Source organism: Scyliorhinus torazame, chromosome 21, assembly GCF_047496885.1.
Source record: "Scyliorhinus torazame isolate Kashiwa2021f chromosome 21, sScyTor2.1, whole genome shotgun sequence".
NCBI lineage: Eukaryota > Metazoa > Chordata > Chondrichthyes > Carcharhiniformes > Scyliorhinidae > Scyliorhinus > Scyliorhinus torazame.
Window position 1 is genome coordinate 1,715,586 of NC_092727.1, and position 22,452 is coordinate 1,738,037.

The window sequence follows — 22,452 nt, forward strand, 5'->3', positions numbered from 1 at the left end:
ACTGCCCACTGACTGCCCACTGACTGTCCCACTGACTGTCCACTGACTGTCCCACTGGCTGCCCACTGGCTGCCCACTGGCTGCCCACTGACTGTCCCACTGACTGCCCACTGACTGCCCACTGACTGCCCACTGACTGTCCAAAGACTGCCCACTGACTGCCCACTGACTGCCCACTGACTGTCCACTGACTGTCCACTGACTGCCCACTGACTGCCCACTGACTGCCCACTGACTGTCCACTGACTGTCCACTGACCTTCCCACTGACTGTCCACTGACTGTCCACTGACTGCCCACTGACTGCCCACTGACTGTCCCACTGACTGTCCACTGACTGCCCACTGACTGCCCACTGACTGCCCACTGACTGTCCCACTGACTGTCCACTGACTGTCCACTGACTGTCCCACTGACTGTCCCACTGACTGTCCCACTGACTGCCCACTGACTGTCCCACTGACTGTCCCACTGACTGTCCCACTGACTGCCCACTGACTGTCCCACTGACTGTCCCACTGACTGCCCACTGACTGTCCACTGACTGCCCACTGACTGCCCACTGACTGCCCACTGACTGTCCCACTGACTGCCCACTGACTGTCCCACTGACTGTCCCACTGACTGTCCCACTGACTGTCCCACTGTCTGCCCACCGACTGTCCCACCGACTGTCCCACTGACTGCCCACTGACTGCCCCACTGACTGTCCCACTGACTGTCCCACTGACTGTCCACTGACTGTCCACTGACTGTCCACTGACTGCCCACTGACTGCCCACTGACTGTCCCACTGACTGTCCACTGACTGTCCACTGACTGTCCCACTGACTGCCCACTGACTGCCCACTGACTGCCCACTGACTGTCCCACTGACTGCCCACTGACTGCCCACTGACTGCCCACTGACTGTCCCACTGACTGCCCACTGACTGCCCACTGACTGCCCACTGACTGTCCCACTGACTGTCCCACTGACTGTCCACTGACTGCCCACTGACTGTCCCACTGTCTGCCCACTGACTGTCCCACTGACTGTCCACTGACTGTCCACTGACTGTCCACTGACTGCCCACTGACTGCCCACTGACTGTCCCACTGACTGTCCACTGACTGTCCACTGACTGTCCCACTGACTGCCCACTGACTGCCCACTGACTGCCCACTGACTGTCCCACTGACTGCCCACTGACTGCCCACTGACTGCCCACTGACTGTCCCACTGACTGTCCACTGACTGCCCACTGACTGTCCCACTGACTGTCCACTGACTGCCCACTGACTGCCCACTGACTGCCCACTGACTGCCCACTGACTGTCCACTGACTGCCCACTGACTGTCCCACTGACTGTCCCACTGACTGTCCACTGACTGTCCCACTGACTGTCCACTGACTGTCCCACTGACTGTCCCACTGACTGTCCCACTGACTGCCCACTGACTGCCCACTGACTGTCCCACTGACTGTCCACTGACTGTCCCACTGACTGCCCACTGACTGCCCACTGACTGTCCCACTGACTGTCCCACTGACTGCCCACTGACTGTCCCACTGACTGTCCCACTGACTGTCCCACTGACTGCCCACTGACTGCCCACTGACTGCCCACTGACTGTCCACTGACTGTCCACTGACTGCCCACTGACTGCCCACTGACTGCCCACTGACTGTCCACTGACTGCCCACTGACTGCCCACTGACTGTCCCACTGACTGTCCACTGACTGTCCCACTGACTGTCCACTGACTGTCCCACTGACTGTCCCACTGACTGCCCACTGACTGCCCACTGACTGTCCCACTGACTGTCCACTGACTGCCCACTGACTGCCCACTGACTGTCCCACTGACTGCCCACTGACTGCCCACTGACTGTCCCACTGACTGCCCACTGACTGCCCACTGACTGTCCCACTGACTGCCCACTGACTGCCCACTGACTGTCCCACTGACTGTCCCACTGACTGCCCACTGACTGTCCCACTGACTGTCCCACTGACTGCCCACTGACTGTCCACTGACTGCCCACTGACTGTCCACTGACTGTCCCACTGACTGTCCCACTGACTGTCCACTGACTGCCCACTGACTGTCCCACTGACTGTCCACTGACTGCCCACTTACTGTCCACTGACTGTCCCACTGACTGCCCACTGACTGCCCACTTACTGTCCACTGACTGTCCCACTGACTGCCCACCGACTGCCCACTTACTGTCCACTGACTGCCCACTGACTGCCCACTGACTGCCCACTTACTGTCCCACTGACTGCCCACTGACTGTCCCGTTGACTGCCCACTGACTGCCCACTGACTGTCCCACTGACTGTCCCACTGACTGTCCACTGACTGTCCACTGACTGCCCACTGACTGCCCACTGACTGTCCCACTGACTGTCCCACTGACTGCCCACTGACTGCCCACTTACTGTCCCACTGACTGCCCACTGACTGTCCCGTTGACTGCCCACTGACTGCCCACTGACTGTCCCACTGACTGTCCCACTGACTGTCCACTGACTGTCCACTGACTGTCCCACTGACTGTCCCACTGACTGTCCCACTGACTGCCCACTGACTGCCCACTGACTGTCCCACTGACTGTCCACTGACTGTCCCACTGACTGCCCACTGACTGCCCACTGACTGTCCCACTGACTGTCCCACTGACTGCCCACTGACTGTCCCACTGACTGTCCCACTGACTGTCCCACTGACTGCCCACTGACTGCCCACTGACTGCCCACTGACTGTCCACTGACTGTCCACTGACTGCCCACTGACTGCCCACTGACTGCCCACTGACTGTCCACTGACTGCCCACTGACTGCCCACTGACTGTCCCACTGACTGTCCACTGACTGTCCCACTGACTGTCCACTGACTGTCCCACTGACTGTCCCACTGACTGTCCCACTGACTGCCCACTGACTGCCCACTGACTGTCCCACTGACTGTCCACTGACTGCCCACTGACTGCCCACTGACTGTCCCACTGACTGCCCACTGACTGCCCACTGACTGTCCCACTGACTGCCCACTGACTGCCCACTGACTGTCCCACTGACTGCCCACTGACTGCCCACTGACTGTCCCACTGACTGTCCCACTGACTGCCCACTGACTGTCCCACTGACTGTCCCACTGACTGCCCACTGACTGCCCACTGACTGCCCACTGACTGTCCCACTGACTGCCCACTGACTGCCCACTGACTGCCTACTGACTGTCCACTGACTGTCCCACTGACTGTCCACTGACTGTCCCACTGACTGTCCCACTGACTGTCCCACTGACTGTCCCACTGACTGTCCACTGACTGCCCACTGACTGTCCCACTGACTGTCCACTGACTGCCCACTTACTGTCCACTGACTGTCCCACTGACTGCCCACTGACTGCCCACTTACTGTCCACTGACTGTCCCACTGACTGCCCACCGACTGCCCACTTACTGTCCACTGACTGCCCACTGACTGCCCACTGACTGCCCACTTACTGTCCCACTGACTGCCCACTGACTGTCCCGTTGACTGCCCACTGACTGCCCACTGACTGTCCCACTGACTGTCCCACTGACTGTCCACTGACTGTCCACTGACTGCCCACTGACTGCCCACTGACTGTCCCACTGACTGTCCCACTGACTGCCCACTGACTGCCCACTTACTGTCCCACTGACTGCCCACTGACTGTCCCGTTGACTGCCCACTGACTGCCCACTGACTGTCCCACTGACTGTCCCACTGACTGTCCACTGACTGTCCACTGACTGCCCACTGACTGCCCACTGACTGTCCCACTGACTGTCCACTGACTGCCCACTGACTGTCCCACTGACTGTCCACTGACTGCCCACTGACTGTCCCACTGACTGTCCACTGACTGCCCACTGACTGCCCACTGACTGCCCACTGACTGTCCCACTGACTGTCCACTGACTGCCCACTGACTGCCCACTGACTGCCCACTGACTGCCCACTGACTGTCCACTGACTGCCCACTGACTGTCCCACTGACTGTCCCACTGACTGTCCACTGACTGTCCCACTGACTGCCCACTGACTGCCCACTGACTGCCCACTGACTGTCCACTGACTGTCCACTGACTGCCCACTGACTGCCCACTGACTGTCCCACTGACTGTCCACTGACTGTCCACTGACTGCCCACTGACTGTCCACTGACTGCCCACTGACTGTCCACTGACTGTCCCACTGACTGTCCCACTGACTGTCCACTGACTGCCCACTGACTGTCCCACTGACTGCCCACCGACTGCCCACTTACTGTCCACTGACTGCCCACTGACTGCCCACTGACTGCCCACTTACTGTCCCACTGACTGCCCACTGACTGTCCCGTTGACTGCCCACTGACTGCCCACTGACTGTCCCACTGACTGTCCCACTGACTGTCCACTGACTGTCCACTGACTTCCCACTGACTGCCCACTGACTGTCCCACTGACTGTCCCACTGACTGCCCACTGACTGCCAACTTACTGTCCCACTGACTGCCCACTGACTGTCCCGTTGACTGCCCACTGACTGCCCACTGACTGTCCCACTGACTGTCCCACTGACTGTCCACTGACTGTCCACTGACTGCCCACTGACTGCCCACTGACTGCCCACTGACTGTCCACTGACTGCCCACTGACTGTCCACTGACTGCCCACGGACTGTCCACTGACTGTCCACTGACTTCCCACTGACTGTCCACTGACTGTCCCACTGACTGTCCACTGACTGTCCCACTGACTGTCCACTGACTGCCCACTGACTGCCCACTGACTGTCCACTGACTGCCCACGGACTGTCCACTGACTGTCCACTGACTGCCCACTGACTGTCCACTGACTGCCCACTGACTGTCCACTGACTGCCCACGGACTGTCCACTGACTGTCCACTGACTGCCCACTGACTGTCCACTGACTGCCCACGGACTGTCCACTGACTGTCCACTGACTTCCCACTGACTGTCCACTGACTGTCCCACTGACTGTCCACTGACTGTCCCACTGACTGTCCACTGACTGCCCACTGACTGCCCTCTGACTGGCCACTGACTGGCCACTGACTGTCCACTGACTGTCCCACTGACTGTCCACTGACTGTCCACTGACTTCCCACTGACTGTCCACTGACTGTCCACTGACTGTCCACTGACTTCCCACTGACTGTCCACTGACTGCCCACTGACTGCCCACTGACTGTCCACTGACTGCCCACGGACTGTCCACTGACTGTCCACTGACTTCCCACTGACTGTCCACTGACTGTCCACTGACTGTCCCACTGACTGTCCACTGACTGCCCACTGACTGTCCCACTGACTGTCCCACTGACTGTCCACTGACTGTCCACTGACTGTCCCACTGACTGTCCACTGACTGTCCACTGACTTCCCACTGACTGTCCACTGACTGTCCACTGACTGCCCACGGACTGGCCACTGACTGTCCACTGACTTCCCACTGACTGTCCACTGACTGTCCACTGACTGTCCCACTGACTGTCCACTGACTGCCCACTGACTGCCCACTGACTGTCCCACTGACTGTCCCACTGACTGTCCACTGACTGTCCACTGACTGTCCCACTGACTGTCCACTGACTGTCCACTGACTTCCCACTGACTGTCCACTGACTGTCCACTGACTTCCCACTGACTGTCCACTGACTGTCCACTGACTGTCCCACTGACTGTCCACTGACTGCCCACTGACTGCCCACTGACTGCGCACTGACTGCCCACTGACTGTCCACTGACTGTCCCACTGACTGTCCACTGACTGTCCCACTGACTGTCCCACTGACTGTCCACTGACTGTCCCACTGACTGTCCACTGACTGTCCCACTGACTGTCCCACTGACAGTCCCACTGACTGCCCACTGACTGCCCACTGACTGCCCACTGACTGCCCACTGACTGTCCACTGACTGTCCACTGACTGTCCCACTGACTGTCCACTGACTGTCCACTGACTGTCCCACTGACTGTCCACTGACTGTCCACTGACTGTCCACTGACTTCCCACGGACTGTCCACTGACTGTCCACTGACTGTCCACTGACTGCCCACTGACTGTCCACTGACTGCCCAATGACTGCCCACTGACTGTCCACTGACTGCCCACTGACTTCCCACTGACTGTCCACTGTCTGCCCACTGACTGTCCCACTGACTGTCCCACTGACTGTCCCACTGACTGCCCACTGACTGTCCACTGACTGTCCCACTGACTGCCCACTGACTGTCCACTGACTGTCCACTGACTGCCCACTGACTGTCCCACTGACTGCCCACTGACTGTCCACTGACTGTCCCACTGACTGTCCCACTGACTGTCCCACTGACTGCCCACTGACTGTCCACTGACTGTCCCACTGACTGTCCACTGACTGTCCCACTGACTGTCCCACTGACTGTCCCACTGACTGCCCACTGACTGTCCACTGACTGTCCCACTGACTGTCCACTGACTGTCCCACTGACTGTCCCACTGACTGTCCCACTGACTGCCCACTGACTGTCCACTGACTGTCCCACTGACTGTCCCACTGACTGTCCCACTGACTGCCCACTGACTGTCCACTGACTGTCCACTGACTGTCCACTGACTGCCCACTGACTGTCCCACTGACTGTCCACTGTCTGCCCACTGACTGTCCCACTGACTGTCCCACTGACTGTCCCACTGACTGTCCCACTGACTGTCCACTGACTGTCCCACTGACTGCCCACTGACTGTCCCACTGACAGTCCCACTGACTGTCCCACTGACTGTCCACTGACTGTCCCACTGACTGCCCACTGACTGTCCACTGACTGTCCCACTGACTGTCCACTGTCTGCCCACTGACTGTCCCACTGACTGTCCCACTGACTGTCCCACTGACTGCCCACTGACTGTCCACTGACTGTCCCACTGACTGTCCCACTGACTGTCCCACTGACTGTCCCACTGACTGTCCACTGACTGTCCCACTGACTGCCCACTGACTGCCCACTGACTGACCACTGACTGTCCACTGACTGCTCACTGACTGTCCACTGACTGCCCACTGACTGCCCACTGACTGCCCACTGACTGTCCACTGACTGCCCACTGACTGTCCACTGACTGCCCACTGACTTCCCACTGACTGTCCCACTGACTGTCCACTGACTGTCCCACTGACTGTCCCACTGACTGCCCACTGACTGTCCACTGACTGTCCACTGACTGTCCACTGACTGCGCACTGACTGCCCACTGACTGTCCCACTGACTGCCCACTGACTGTCCACTGACTGCCCACTGACTGTCCCACTGACTGTCCCACTGACTGCGCACTGACTGTCCACTGACTGCCCACTGACTGTCCCACTGACTGCCCACTGACTGCCCACTGACTTCCCACTGACTGTCCCACTGACTGTCCACTGACTGTCCCACTGACTGCCCACTGACTGTCCCACTGACTGTCCACTGACTGTCCACTGACTGCGCACTGACTGCCCACTGACTGTCCACTGACTGCCCACTGACTGCCCACTGACTGTCCACTGACTGCCCACTGACTGCCCACTGACTGCCCACTGACTGTCCACTGACTGCCCACGGACTGTCCACTGACTGCCCACTGACTTCCCACTGACTGTCCCACTGACTGTCCACTGACTGCCCACTGACTTCCCACTGACTGCCCACTGACTGTCCCACTGACTGCCCACTGACTGTCCACTGACTGTCCACTGACTGCCCACTGACTTCCCACGGACTGTCCACTGACTGTCCACTGACTGTCCACTGACTGTCCACTGACTTCCCACGGACTGTCCACTGACTGTCCACTGACTGTCCACTGACTGCCCACTGACTGTCCACTGACTGTCCACTGACTGCCCACTGACTTCCCACGGACTGTCCACTGACTGCCCACTGACTGTCCACTGACTGTCCACTGACTGCCCACTGACTGTCCACTGACTTCCCACGGACTGTCCACTGACTGTCCACTGACTGTCCACTGACTGCCCACTGACTGTCCACTGACTGTCCACTGACTGTCCACTGACTTCCCACGGACTGTCCACTGACTGTCCACTGACTGCCCACTGACTGCCCACTGACTGCCCACTGACTGCCCACTGACTGCCCACTGACTGTCCACTGACTGCCCACTGACTGCCCACTGACTGTCCCACTGACTGCCCACTGACTGTCCCACTGACTGTCCACTGACTGTCCACTGACTGTCCACTGACTGTCCACTGACTTCCCACGGACTGTCCACTGACTGTCCACTGACTGTCCACTGACTGCCCACTGACTGTCCACTGACTGTCCACTGACTGCCCACTGACTTCCCACGGACTGTCCACTGACTGTCCACTGACTGCCCACTGACTGTCCACTGACTGCCCACTGACTGCCCACTGACTGTCCACTGACTGCCCACTGACTGTCCACTGACTGCCCAATGACTGCCCACTGACTGTCCACTGACTGCCCACTGACTGCCCACTGACTGTCCACTGACTGTCCACTGACTGTCCACTGACTGTCCACTGACTGTCCACTGACTGCCCCACTGACTGCCCACTGACTGCCCACTGACTGTCCCACTGACTGTCCCACTGACTGCCCACTGACTGCCCACTGACTGTCCACTGACTGTCCACTGACTGTCCACTGACTGCCCCACTGACTGCCCACTGACTGTCCACTGACTGCCCCACTGACTGCCCCACTGACTGTCCACTGACTGTCCACTGACTGCCCACTGACTTCCCACGGACTGTCCACTGACTGTCCACTGACTGCCCACTGACTGTCCACTGACTGCCCACTGACTGCCCACTGACTGTCCACTGACTGCCCACTGACTGTCCACTGACTGCCCAATGACTGCCCACTGACTGTCCACTGACTGCCCACTGACTGCCCACTGACTGTCCACTGACTGTCCACTGACTGTCCACTGACTGTCCACTGACTGTCCACTGACTGCCCCACTGACTGCCCACTGACTGCCCACTGACTGTCCCACTGACTGTCCCACTGACTGCCCACTGACTGCCCACTGACTGTCCACTGACTGTCCACTGACTGTCCACTGACTGCCCCACTGACTGCCCACTGACTGTCCACTGACTGCCCCACTGACTGCCCCACTGACTGTCCACTGACTGTCCACTGACTGTCCCACTGACTGCCCACTGACTGCCCACTGACTTTCCACTGACTGTCCACTGACTGTCCACTGACTGTCCACTGACTGCCCACTGACTGCCCACTGACTGCCCACTGGCTGCCCACTGACTGTCCCACTGACTGTCCACTGACTGTCCATGAACCATCCAATGAGATGTGGTCCTGTTGACTGTCACGCAGGCCCATTCCTGATTCAGTTCAAGCACTTGACAGAATTTTATGACTCATGACAGTCCCATGTTAGTCCCGTGACTGTCCCGTGACAATCCAGTGACAGTTCCATGACAGTCCTGTGACAGCCTTGTGACAGCCATGTGATGACCCATGACAGCCCCGTGACAGTTCCATGACAGTCCTGTGACAGCCCCGTGGCAGTTCCATGACAGCCCCGTGACAGCCCCGTGACAGTACCAGGTCAGTCCCGTGACAGCCCCGTGACAGCCCCGTGACAGCCCCGTGACAGTACCAGGTCAGTCCTGTGACAGCCCCGTGACAATGAGGTTGGGAGATAGAGTGGAAATTTTCTTCAGGATCTTCAAGAAACGCTCTTTTGTTGCTGTGTGAGGAGTGAGCTGACGGTTCAGCAATCCCCGTTACTCACCCGAGGGGCGGCTCTGCTCTGGCCTTGGCTTTTCTGGTTTTCCTGAGATAGGAATTGTGGCGATCACCTTGCACACCTTTGTCGCTGAAGTCCGTCCAGGAACCTGTCAGCAAGGAAGCAAGAGGCTGAGAGTGAGATCTCAGGGAATACACAATGAATCTATTTGTTCATCTCTTGAACAAGCAGATTGTACATCGTAAAATTAAATTGTTGGTTCAGAATTGGAGGTGTTGACTTCACAGAGATGAAGGATTCTGTGTTTCGGAGACTGGGTGCTGACGTGGGACCGATTGAGGAGGTGTCGATGGGGGTGTGACTGCAGGAGCCGTTCAGGAGATGCTCCTGGCTCAGCACTGGTGCCAGGCGGAACTAGGGCAATTCCAACGCAGGCTAGTGTCGGAGTCGCTGCAGTCGGGAACGGCACTCGCGAGGCTGACAAGCTGCAGCTGCAGAAAGCTCTCCGCTCCCCACACACTCTCATTCCAGCCAGGAAGGTGCCTCCCCAGAGAGTAGCCCTGAGGTTCACAGACGCAGAGCTCGAGATACTGCTGGATGCCATGGAGGGAGGCGGGACACGCTATTCCCCAAGGTGGCATGGAGCCGTCGCCCGCAACATCAACCGGGCTTGGGTGGAGGTGGCAGAGGCCGTGAGCGCCCTGGGCACCATGAGGACTGGACAGCAACAGGCAGAAGCTGCACAACCTCCTCAGGGCAGGAGTCACCAGCTCCATACCCCTGACACCACCCCCATCACCCACCCCATGCGGCCCCCACCAGGCAGATTGGTAGGCTACTTCACCTCTCCCCGTCCTATAGGGTGATTGAAGCTCACCCACCAGCAGCCCCCTCGCACCCCACCCTGGACCACATGCCAACACCCATACACGCCGCCATGCCCGGATGCCCTGCACACACATGGCCACTAGCTGCGGACCCCCTGTGCTGTCCCAGTGTCTCACACGATGCATTATCTGTCTCCCCAGGCGGCCCACACCCACTGGGAGAGGGAGAAAACCGGAGGAGACCCACTAGACCCGTGGACCCTCACTGTCATGGAGCAGAGGGAGTTGGACCTGGTTGGCAGGGAGGGAAGGCGGCTGGTCGCAGGAGGCTGGCATGGGACAAGCAAGTGAGCCCCAATGCGTAGCGATGTCCCTATTGCACGTGAGTCACACCCCCGCCCCTCTTCACACCGTGCTAACCCGTGATCTCACCATGCATCTTGTCTTATGTCTGGCAGGATCACCTCCCGATGAGGTGGGACCGGCTAGTGTGTGGTGGTCACCACTAGTAGTATTACATGTATTGCGGTAAGGCTCGTATGGTAGAGGTACATGGGTAAATCCCTGCCTGCTGGCTCCGCCCAGTAGGCGGAGTATAAATGTGTGTGCTCGCCGTGCTGCAGCCATTCTGGTCCAGCTACAGGAGGCACAACATCTTTGTTCAATAAAGCCTCGATTATTCCACTACTCTCTTCTTTGTGGTAATTGATAGTGCATCATAGTGTACCTCCCCCCCCACTGCAACCCCACAACAGTCTTGCCCCCCCCCCCCACACGCCCCTCCCCCCGCCCTAACCCTGCGACACCCTGGGGCACACATCCAGGGATGACACGGATTTCCCGTCACAGCTTCCCCGATCCCTCGCCATCCCAGAGACACTCACTTCGGGCGGGCACTTTAGTGAAGAGCCTCCTGGGGCATATCTGTTGCGCATCACACAGCTGCTCCGGTACAGCAGGTGGAGGTAGGAACTCCCGAGGGGGCAGACGGTCGAGGGGCAGCCCGACCCCAGGGACTAGCTGCTGTCCAAACAGGTCTCGGGCTTCTCGCAAAGAGTTCCACAGATTCACCGCCCTCTGGCTGAACAAATTCCTCCTCATCTCGGTTTTGAAGGATCGTCCCTTTAGTTTGAGATTGTGTCCTCTGGTTCTAGTTTCTCCAACAAGTGGAAACATCCTCTCCACGTCCACTCTATCCCGGCCTAGCAGTATCCTGTAAGTTTCAATAAGAACCCCCCCTCATCCTTCTAAACTCCAACGAGTACAGACCCAGAGTCCTCAACCGTACCTCATACGACAAGCTCTTCATTCCGGGGATCATTCTTGTGAACCTCCTCTGGATGCTTTCCAAGGCCAGCACATCCTTCCTTAGATACGGGGCCCAAAACTGCTCACAATACTCCAAATGGGGTCTGACCAGAGCCTTATACAGCCTCAGAAGTACATCCCTGGTCTTGTATTCTAGCCCTCTCAACATGAATGCTAACATTGCATTTGCCTTCCTAACTGCCGACTGAACCTGCACGTTAACCCCAAGAGAATCGTGAACAAGGACTCCCAAGTCCCTTTGTGCTTCTGATTTCCTAAATCAGACCCTTCTGGTGATGAATCTGTGGAACTCTTTGCCGCAGAAGGCTGTGGAGGCCAAATCACTGAGTGTCTTTAAGACAGAGATAGACAGGTTCTTGATTAATAAGGGGATCAGGGGTTATGGGGAGAAGGCAGGAGAATGGGGATGAGAAAATATCAGCCATGATTGAATGGCGGAGCAGACTCGATGGGCCGAGTGGCCTAAGAACATAGAACATAGAACATTACAGCGCAGTACAGGCCCTTCGGCCCTCGATGTTGCACCGACCTGTGAAACCACTCTAAAGCCCATCTACACTATTCCCTTATCGTCCATATGTCTATCCAATGACCATTTGAATGCCCTTAGTGTTGGCGAGTCCACTACTGTTGCAGGCAGGGCATCCCACACCCTTACTACTCTCTGAGTAAAGAACCTACCTCTGACATCTGTCCTATATCTATCTCCCCTCAATTTAAAGCTATGTCCCCTCATGCTAGACATCACCATCCGAGGAAAAAGGCTCTCACTGTCCACCCTATCCAATCCTCTGATCATCTTGTATGCCTCAATTAAGTCACCTCTTAACCTTCTTCTCTCTAACGAAAACAGCCTCAAGTCCCTCAGCCTTTCCTCATAAGATCTTCCCTCCATACCAGGCAACATTCTGGTAAATCTCCTCTGCACCCTTTCCAATGCTTCCACTTCCTTCCTATAATGCGGCGACCAGAATTGCACGCAATACTCCAAATGCGGCCGCACCAGAGTTTTGTACAGCTGCAACATGACCTCATGGCTCCGAAACTCAATCCCTCTACCAATAAAAGCTAACACACCGTACACCTTCTTAACAACCCTCTCAACCTGGGTGGCAACTTTCAGGGATCTATGTACATGGACACCGAGATCTCTCTGCTCATCCATACTGCCAAGAATCTTACCATTAGCCCAGTACTCTGTCTTCCTGTTATTCCTTCCAAAATGAATCACCTCACACTTTTCTGCATTAAACTCCATTTGCCACCTCTCAGCCCAGCGCTGCAGCTTATCTATGTCCCTCTGTAACTTGTAACATCCTTCCGCACTGTCCACAACTCCACCGACTTTAGGGTCATCTGAAATTTACTCACCCATCCTTCTACGCCCTCCTCCAGGTCATTTATAAAAATGACAAACAGCAGTGGCCCCAAAACAGATCCTTGTGGTACACCACTAGTAACTGGACTCCAGTCTGACCATTTCCCATCAACCACCACTCTCTGTCTTCCGGCTAGCCAATTTCTGATCCAAACTGCTAAATCACCCTGAATCCCATGCTGCCGTATTTTCTGCAGTAGCCTACCGTGGGGAACCTTATCAAACGCTTTACTGAAATCCATATACACCACATCAACTGCTTTACCCTCATCCACCTGTTTGGTCACCTTCTCAAAGAACTCAATAAAGTTTGTGAGGCACGACCTACCCTTCACAAAACCGTGTTGACTATCTCTAATCAAATTATTCCTTTCCAGATGATTATACATCCTATCTCTTATAAACCTTTCCAAGATTTTGCCCACAACAGAAGTACGGCTCACTGGTCTATAGTTACCGGGGTTGTCTCTACTCCCCTTCTTGAACAAGGGGACAACATTTGCTATCCTCCAGTGTTCTGGCACTATTCCTGTGGACAAAGATGACTTAAAGATCAAAGCCAAAGGCTCAGCAATCTCCTCCCTAGCTTCCCAGAGAATCCTAGGATGAATCCCATCCGGCCCAGGGGACTTATCTATTTTCACACTTTCCAGAATTGCTAACGCCTCCTCCTTATGAACCTCAAGCCCTTCTAGTCTAGTAGCCTGAATCTCAGTATTCTCCTCGACAACATTGTCTTTTTCCTGTGTGAATACTGACAAAAAATATTCATTTAGCACCTCTATCTCCTCGGACTCCAAGCACAACTTCCCACTACTGTCCTTGACTGGCCCTACTCTTACCCTAGTCATTCTTTTATTCCTGACATATCTATAGAAAGCTTTATGGTTATCCTTGATCCTACCTGCCAAAGACTTTGCATGTCCCCTCCTGGCTCTTCTTAGCTCTCTCTTTTGGTCCTTCCTAGCTAACTTGTAACTCTCGAGCTCCCTAACTGAACCTTCATGTCTCATCTTTACATAAGCCTCCTTCTTCCTCTTGACAAGTGTTTCGACTGCTTTAGTAAACCACGGTTCCCTCGCTCAACCACTTCCTCCCTGCCTGACAGGTACATACTTATCAAGGACACGCAGTAGCTGTTCCTTGAACAAGCTCCACATTTCCATTGTGCCCATCCCCTGCAGTTTTCTTCTCCATCCGATGCATCCTAAGTCTTGCCTCATCGCATCATAATTGCCTTTCCCCCAGATATAACTCTTGCCCTGCGGTATATACCTATCCCTTTCCATCACTAAAGTAAACGTAATCGAATTGTGGTCACTCTCACCAAAGTGCTCACCTACCTCCAAATCTAACACCTGTCCTGGTTCATTACCCAGTATCAAATCCAATACGGCCTCGCCTCTCGTTGGCTATCTACATACTGTGTCAGGAAACCCTCCTGCACACATTGGACAAAAACGGACCCATCTAAAGCCTAATTCTGCTCCTATGTCTTATGGTTTATATAATTCCCCAGAATTAATTGAATTCCTGCAATGGATAAGTGATGCACAATCAATACTCTCGAGACAAAAAGGAGTCATATCTAATTGGCTTTAATCAGCTAGAACTGTACCCAGCAGTGGTGATACAGAAAGTGAAGGCTGCTGGGACGGCATCGGTTCTTATACCCCGCCTCTCAGGGCGGGGCTATGTACATTATCCAATGGTAGACCCCCTCGGTCTAGCCAATGGTCATTCACCTCTCAGGTACTGCAGTACCTGGCATTACCACAATAAAGTTTCTGCAACGCCTACAACTGCCTCCCCTCTCTTCAAGCTACTCTGTAAGCTTATTTTTACTAACGGAATTTATTCTCTTTCTCCGGGATTGCTGCTGACCATGCCGTTTCTTTTAATCTCACCTCTGGGTAACAAATGCCATTATTCCACAACATTAGGGTTGACTTGCATTGTATCTATGTAACATTTTAATACCTTTTCCCCTTTGATCCTGTCCACATGGAATATTTTATCCCAGCAGCCATTCTTTAATCACATCTGCCACCTGCTGGTCACTCTGCTCCTGTGAATGTTGTGCACACGTTCCCTCCTCGTGTCTGTCCCTTTCCTGAGTGTTCAAATCAAACCTGCTTCTCCTGTTCCACAGCCTCTCATTTCATATTTCCAGTTTTAAGATTGATAACACCCTGCGCCAACCTTTTAACCTCCAGCATCGAGATTTGGTGTGCCCCAGGTTATTCCAATGAAAACATCTGGGGCGGGAATCTCCAATATTGGGGCTATGTCCCCATGCCCACGTAAAAGTGCTGGCGTTTCACTCTCGACTATCCTTACAAAAGTCAAGAGCAATTCTCCGACCTGCCGGGGGCTGGCAGGGCCCCGGAGAGCTTCTCGCAGCTCTAGCTGCGGATATGGGCCCCACACTTCCATTCGGGAGACCGTGCTCGCACATGGTGGCGGCCTCCAGCTGCGGCATGGTGGACTCGGACCGCGGACCGACATCTACAATGTAGAGGGCGCCGCCTGCAGATCCGAGCCGCCTGATAGCTGCCCTGCCCCCCCCCCCCCCCCCGCCCCCCAGTGCTTGATCCCCCCGCCCCCCCAACAGGGCGGCCACAGCCACAACCCGAGGTTCCCGACGGCCAATACGTGGCCAGTTTTGCGCGGAGAATCGCTGGAGGGTGGCTCTCTGTCAATGGCCCCCTAGCCATGCCGTGTAATTCCTGGGACTAGCGAACCGTGGGAGGGGTGCCGGCTACGATTTATGCGTAAAGGTCGATTCTCTGAGGTGAGATTCTCCGCTTGCCGACGCCGATTTTGTAATCGCCGATCGGGCGGAGAATCCCTGTTCAGAACAAATCGGGCCAAAGTTAGACCAAAGCCTCGGACGCTCCGCCCCCTCAAAAACAGCATCATCGGGGGGTACGTCGCACGCCATTGGGACGGCCTCAGGACGTTACCTGAAGGCCCTCCGCGATGCTCCGCCCTGGATGGGGGCGGGAGCTGTGTTGCTGGCCGGGGGCTGGGGCGACTGGTGGGGGGTGGTCCGGGGGAGGCCTGGGAGGGGTCCGGGGAGCACTGTTTGGCAGGTTGGCTCCGCGTGTGGCTGGCACCATGTTGTACGGCGCGACCGCTGCAGGTCATCACCGTGCGAATGTGCGGCCACGGACCTGGCAATTCCCGGCCGTTTATTTTGTGAAGGCCGTGTGTTTTACATGGCGCGTAAGTTTATTCAGCCTGTTTGATCACAGCTCAAAGTTTCTGTTTGTATTCTCTGGTATGAGCCCATACCCCGAATACTGTCTCATAGTTTCTGGACATTTCCTCTGATAAGGTCCCATAGACTTCACCAGCTCTACCCACAGGTTTAGCCTGTAAGAGTCTGGTTCAACAATCTTGTGGCCACTGAGGCACGATCAATTTGACTGGAGACGAAGTTGAATCCAAACTGAGGCTTTATTAGTATCAGATGTGTGGCCTCCCACAGCAGCTGGCGAAATGGCTGCGAGCTGGATGCCACGCATATTTATACCCCGCCTCCTGGGCGGAGCTAGCATGCAGGGGCCCAGGTGAACCTGTAGTGCAGGTTCTACCGTACAACCTCTAATATCAGAACACAGTGGTTTACCACATTCACCCCCTGTTAAAATTGAGTCCGGTGGGGGTGGTGGATAACTATATACAATCAGCCATCTTTAATATTTACAGAGCAGTAAAAAAATGTCTGTGGTCAGCCGGTGGGCCGGTCAGAGGTTCAGCCGATCCGGCGCCTTGATGGTTCTTTGAGATCAACGAAGTGGTGACGGCGATGTTGGCGCTGTCATGGTCGAAGTTGACTCCGGGAGTGTGCCAAAATCCTCTTCATCAATGGGGGTGGGCAGGGGGAGAACGAACGGTCCTAGGGGGGGTGATGGGGGCGGCGGGAGAGGGGAGGGTGGGGATGGAACCTGCTGGTGCCAGGTCCCTGAGGGACGGTATCCTGGCGGCCGTCGGGGAACGCCACGTAGGCGTACTGTGGGTTTGCGTGGAGCAGGTGCACCCTTTCCACCAATGGATCCGCCTTGTGGAGTCGCACATGTTTACGGAGAAGCACGGTTCCCGGAGCTGCGAGCCAAGTTGGGAGCGATACCCCGGATGTGGACTTCCTGGGGAAGGCAAAAAGACGTTCATGCGGTGTACTGTTAGTAGCAGTGCAGAGTAATGAGCGAATGGAATGTAGTGCATCAGGGAGGACCTCTTGCCAGCGGGAGGCCGGGAGATTTCTGGACCGTAGGGCCAGTTGGACGGCCCTCCATACCGTCCCATTCTCCCTTTCTACCTGTAGCTCGTCGTTCTGCTGGAGACGATACCCCTGCTGAGCAGGAACTGACATAGCTCATCACTCATGAATGAGGATCCCTGTCACTGTGGATGTAGGCGGGGAAACCGAACAGAGTGAAGATAGAATCAAGGGCTTTAATGACGGTGGCAGACGTCGTGTCGGGGCATGGGATGGCGAACGGAAACCGGGAGTATTCATCGATCACACTGAGGAAATATGTGTGTCGATCGGAGGAGGGGAGGGGGCCTTTGAAATCCACGCTGAGGCGTTCAAAGGGGCGGGAGGCCTTCACCAGGCGCGCGCGGTCCGGCCGGTAGAAGTGCAGCTTGCACTCCGCACAGACCTGGCAGTCCTTGCTGATCGTCCTTACTTCCTCGACGGAGTAGGGCAAATTTTGTGCCTTAATGAAATGGTACAACTGAGTCACCACTGGGTGACAAAGGCTGTCGTGCAGGGTTCGAAGTGGGTCTACTTGTGCGCTGGCACTTGTACCTTGGGATAGGGCACCTGGGGGCTCGTTGAGTTTGCCGGGGCGATACTTAATCTCGTAATTATAGGTGGAGAGCTCGATTCTCCACCGCAAGATTTTATCATTTTTGATCTTGCCCCGCTGTGTGTTGTTGAACATGAAGGCTGCCGACCATTGGTCACTGAGGAGAGTGAATCTCCTGCCGGCCAGGCAATGCCTCCAATGTCGCACAGCCTCAACGATAGCCTGGGCCTCCTTTTCGACGGATGAGTGCCGAATTTCGGAGGCATGGAGGGTGCGGGAAAAGACTGCCACGGGCCTGCCTGCCTGGTTGAGGGTGGCGGCAAGGGCGACGTCCGATGCGTCGCGTTCTACTTGGAAACAAAGTGTTTCGTCTACAGCGTGCATTCCAGCTTTGGCAATATCAGCTCTGATCCGGGCGAAAGCCTGTTGGGCCTCGGCCGTCAGGGGGAAGTGAGTGGACTGTATGAGTGGGCGGGCTTTGTCCGCATAGTTTGGGACCCACTGCACGTAATATGAGAAGAACCCCAGGCAGCGTTTGAGGGCCTTGGGGCAGTGTGGGAGGGGGAGCTCCATGGGGCACATGCGGTCAGGATCGGGCCCCAGAACTCCGTTCTAGACCAGTGGCCGAGGATGGCTGAGCGGTTTGTGCGGAACACACACTTCTCCTTGTTATACGTGAGGTTGAGGAGAGTGGCGGTGCGGAGAAATTTAGCGAGGTTGGCGTTGTGGTCCTGCTGATCATGGCCGCAGATGGTCATATTGTCTAGATACGGAAACGCGGCCCGCAAGCCGTACCGGTCGACCATTCGGTCCATCTCCCTTTGGAAGACCGAAACCCCATTGGTGACGCCGCAGGAAGTGATATAGCCGGCCGGCTGCCTCGAAGGCGGTGTATGGCCGGTCCGATTTACGGATGGGGAACTGGTGGTAGGCGGATTTCAGGTCCACCGTTGAGAAGACCCGGTACTGTGCAATCTGGTTAACCATGTCAGATATGCGTGGGAGGGGGTACGCGTCGAGCTGCGTGTACCTGTTGATGGTCTGGCCGTAGTCCACGACCATTCAGTTTTTCTCCCCAGACTTAACCACTACCACTTGAGCTCTCCAGGGGCTGTTGCTGGCCTCGATGACTCCCTCCCGAAGCAACCGCTGGACCTCGGACCTGATGAAGGCCTTATCCTGGGTGCTGTACCGTCTGCTCCTGGTGGAGACGGGTTTGCAATCTGGAGTTAGATTGGCAAAGAGGGAAGGAGGATCGACCTTTAGGATCGCGAGGCCGCACACAGTGAGGGGTGGTAAGGGTCCGCCGAATTTAAGGGTCAGGCTCTAGAGGTTGCACTGGATGTCCAGGCCGAGGATAAGTGCAGCGCAGAGGTTAGGGAGGATGTAGAGGCGAAAACCGTGGAACTCTACGCCTTGGACTGTGAGCATGACCGTGCAGTACCCCCGGATCGCTACGCAATGGGATCCGGAGGCCAGGGAGATACTTTGATTGGTAGGGTGTACCTTACCATATTCGGGTGTACAAAGCTCTCAGTGCTCCCGGAGTCCAGTAGGCAGGAGGTCACATGGCCGTTGACTTTCACGCTGGTGGATGCGTTGGTCAGATTATGTTGTCGGGACTGGTCGATTGCCACGGAGGCGAGCCGTGGTTGATTGTCGGGTAGTGAGGCGGACGTTGAGTTGAGGTCCTGGAACGCCGTTGGTATCCATGTGCTGCGGGGTGGACAAGATGGCGGTGCCCGAAGGTCCTGGGGGGTCACAAAATGGCGGAGACCATGGAACGCACGTGTTGTGCGGGGTTGAAGATGGCGGCGCCCATTGGTTGCACATGGCCTGGGAGGAGAGGAGGATGGCGGCGCCCATTGTCCGTGACCGGGGGGGAGTGGGGGCGACCGCGGCCGCTGAGCGGGCCTGGCAAACGGCAGCGAAGTGGCCCTTCTTCCCGCAGGCCTTACAAAGGGCCGCACGGGCCGGGCAGCGTTGGCTGGGGTGTTTTTGCTGGCCGCAAAAATAGCATCGGGGCCCCCCGGATTTCACCGACTGGCGCGTAGCGCAGGCGTACTGGGTGGGTAGCGCCCCCGCTGGGGCGGCTGCCTGTGGGGCCCATGAAGCGTAGGAGGAGTGGGCCGCGCGGTTGGGGCGTAGGACTGGACATTGCGCAGGGCGACCATCATGGAGAGCGCTAGTGTTTTAGTCTCTGCGAGGTCGCGCGTGGCCCCTTCTAGGAGCCGCTGCCTGATAACATCGGACCCAATCCCAGTTACAAAAGCGTCCCGCATAAGGAGATCTGAGTGCTCCTTAGCTGTAACGTCCTGACAGTCACAGTCCCGCACTAGTGGGATCAGGGCCCTCCAGAAGTCCTCGATTGACTCACCAGGTAGTTGAGTACGCGTTGCGAGCACGTGTCTGGCGAAGAGCGTGTTAGGCTTCTGCTCATAATTTTCTTTGAGTCGAGTCATGGCATCAGCGTAAATGGGCGCATCCTGGATCAGCGGGAATACTTTGGAGCCGAGTCTGGAGTACAATATTTGAATCTTCTGAGCCTCTGGAACAGGGGTCAGCGCCGCGTTGATATACGCTTCAAAACAAGCTAGCCAGCGCTGGAAGTCCTTTCTGGGGTCGCTTGCGTGTGGATCCAGCTGCAGGCGATCTGGTTTAATCCGGAGCTCCATCTTCTGAATCTGTTACTAATAAATTGAGGCACGATCAATTTGACTGGAGACGAAGTTGAATCCAAACTGAAGCTTTATTAGTATCAGATGTGTGGCCTCCCACAGCAGCTGGCGAAATGGCTGCGAGCTGGAGGCCACACATATTTATACCCCGCCTCCTGGGCGGAGCCAGCATGCAGGGGCCCAGGTGAACCTGTAGTGCAGGTTCTACCGTACAACCCTTAATATAGGAACACAGTGGTTTACCACAACCACCTCATCTGTTTCGCTATTTTTTAAAATATAAATTTAAAGTACTCAATTCTTTTTTTCCAATTAAGGGGCAATTTATCTTGGCCAATCCACCTAACCCGCACATCTTTTGGGTTTGTGGGGGTGAGAAACAGGGAGCTGTTTAGCTATTTTCTGTCAAGCACAAAAAATGTTTTGCCATCGCTCACAATGAATTTCGGTGGAGCTTGTACAGATCAGAACATCTGCCATTGAGCCTCCCGTCTAGAACCACCTTCCTCTGCCGTCTGCCCTAACCTTTTGGTTGCTTTTGCTTGTGTGCAGAGTTGGATGTCTGTCTCTGTCTCTGTCACTCTCTCTCTCTGTCTCTCTCTCTCTCTGTCACTCTCTCTGTCTCTCCCTCTCTCTGTCTCTCACTCTGTCTCTCTCTGTCTCCTTCTATCTCTGAGGTACCCTCAATAATGATGCTTAGAGATTAAACTGTAAAGAAGGCTTTATTAGGCTAATAACTATGCTACAGATTTGGACGAGAGCTGACTGCTATACAGACCATGAGGCAGGCCTTTGTGTATGGCTCCCAGATGGGCGGAGCCAGAGGCGGAGTCCCCAGGGTTCCAAGCCTGGTCTTAAAGGGGACATCACCTTACATGATGATAAGGCAGTAACAGTTCATCACATTCACCCCCTGTTTAAAAAGGAGTCCGGCGGGGGTGAAGTGCCATCATAGGTCCATCTGTCTCGGCGGCCGGATTGTCCTCCTCGATCTCCTCAGTTCGGGCGGTGGTGCGGCGGGCACGGACGTCCCGGTTGAGGGCACATCCGGGAGCACAGCGGTCGGAGCTTCGGTCCGGGCCGGGGCAGAGGAACTAGGCAGGGCCGGGGGTAGCGGGGCCGGCGCCGGCGGGGTGTGTAAAGGGGGGGCCCCCCGCAAGGGGGGCGCACGGTAGGAGCTCACCAACGGGTGGTAGTGCCGGAAGGGGGTGTGTTGTAGGGGGCGACGGGTCCTGCAGGGGAGCGGCGCGGGAAGGGGCGTCTGTGGTGGAGGATCCAGCGGGGGCCAGATCCCGGAGGGAACCCGTATCTTGCCTGCCGTCGGAGTACTCCACGTAGGCGTAACTGGGGTTGGCGTGGAGCAGTCGGACCTTTTCAACTAGGGGGTCCGTTTTATGGCTCCTCGTGTGCCTCCGGAGAAGAACAGGTCCCGGAGCCATCAGCCAAGGTGGAAGCGAGACCCCGGAGGTAGACTTCCTGGGGAAGCGAAACAATCGCTCATGAGGGGTCTCATTTGTGGCCGTACAGAGGAGTGACCTAATGGAGTGTACGGCATCGGGTAGGACCTCCTGCCAGCGGGTGGTTGGGAGATTTCTCGACCGCAGGGCCAGAAGGACAGCCTTCCACACGGTCGCGTTCTCCCTCTCCACCTGCCCGT

General features: G+C 56.2%; 1 protein-coding gene across 2 annotated transcripts in view; it reads right to left on the reverse strand.

Moving 5' to 3' along the window:
• Positions 1–22,452, reverse strand: part of LOC140398097 (uncharacterized) — a 102,955-nt gene that overhangs the window by 38,570 nt on the left and 41,933 nt on the right. For both annotated transcript variants that reach the window (XM_072486337.1, XM_072486336.1), the window contains exon 2: positions 9,809–9,911. In XM_072486337.1, coding sequence (XP_072342438.1) covers positions 9,809–9,911 — 103 coding nt within the window. The remainder of the gene's footprint in view (positions 1–9,808; positions 9,912–22,452) is intronic.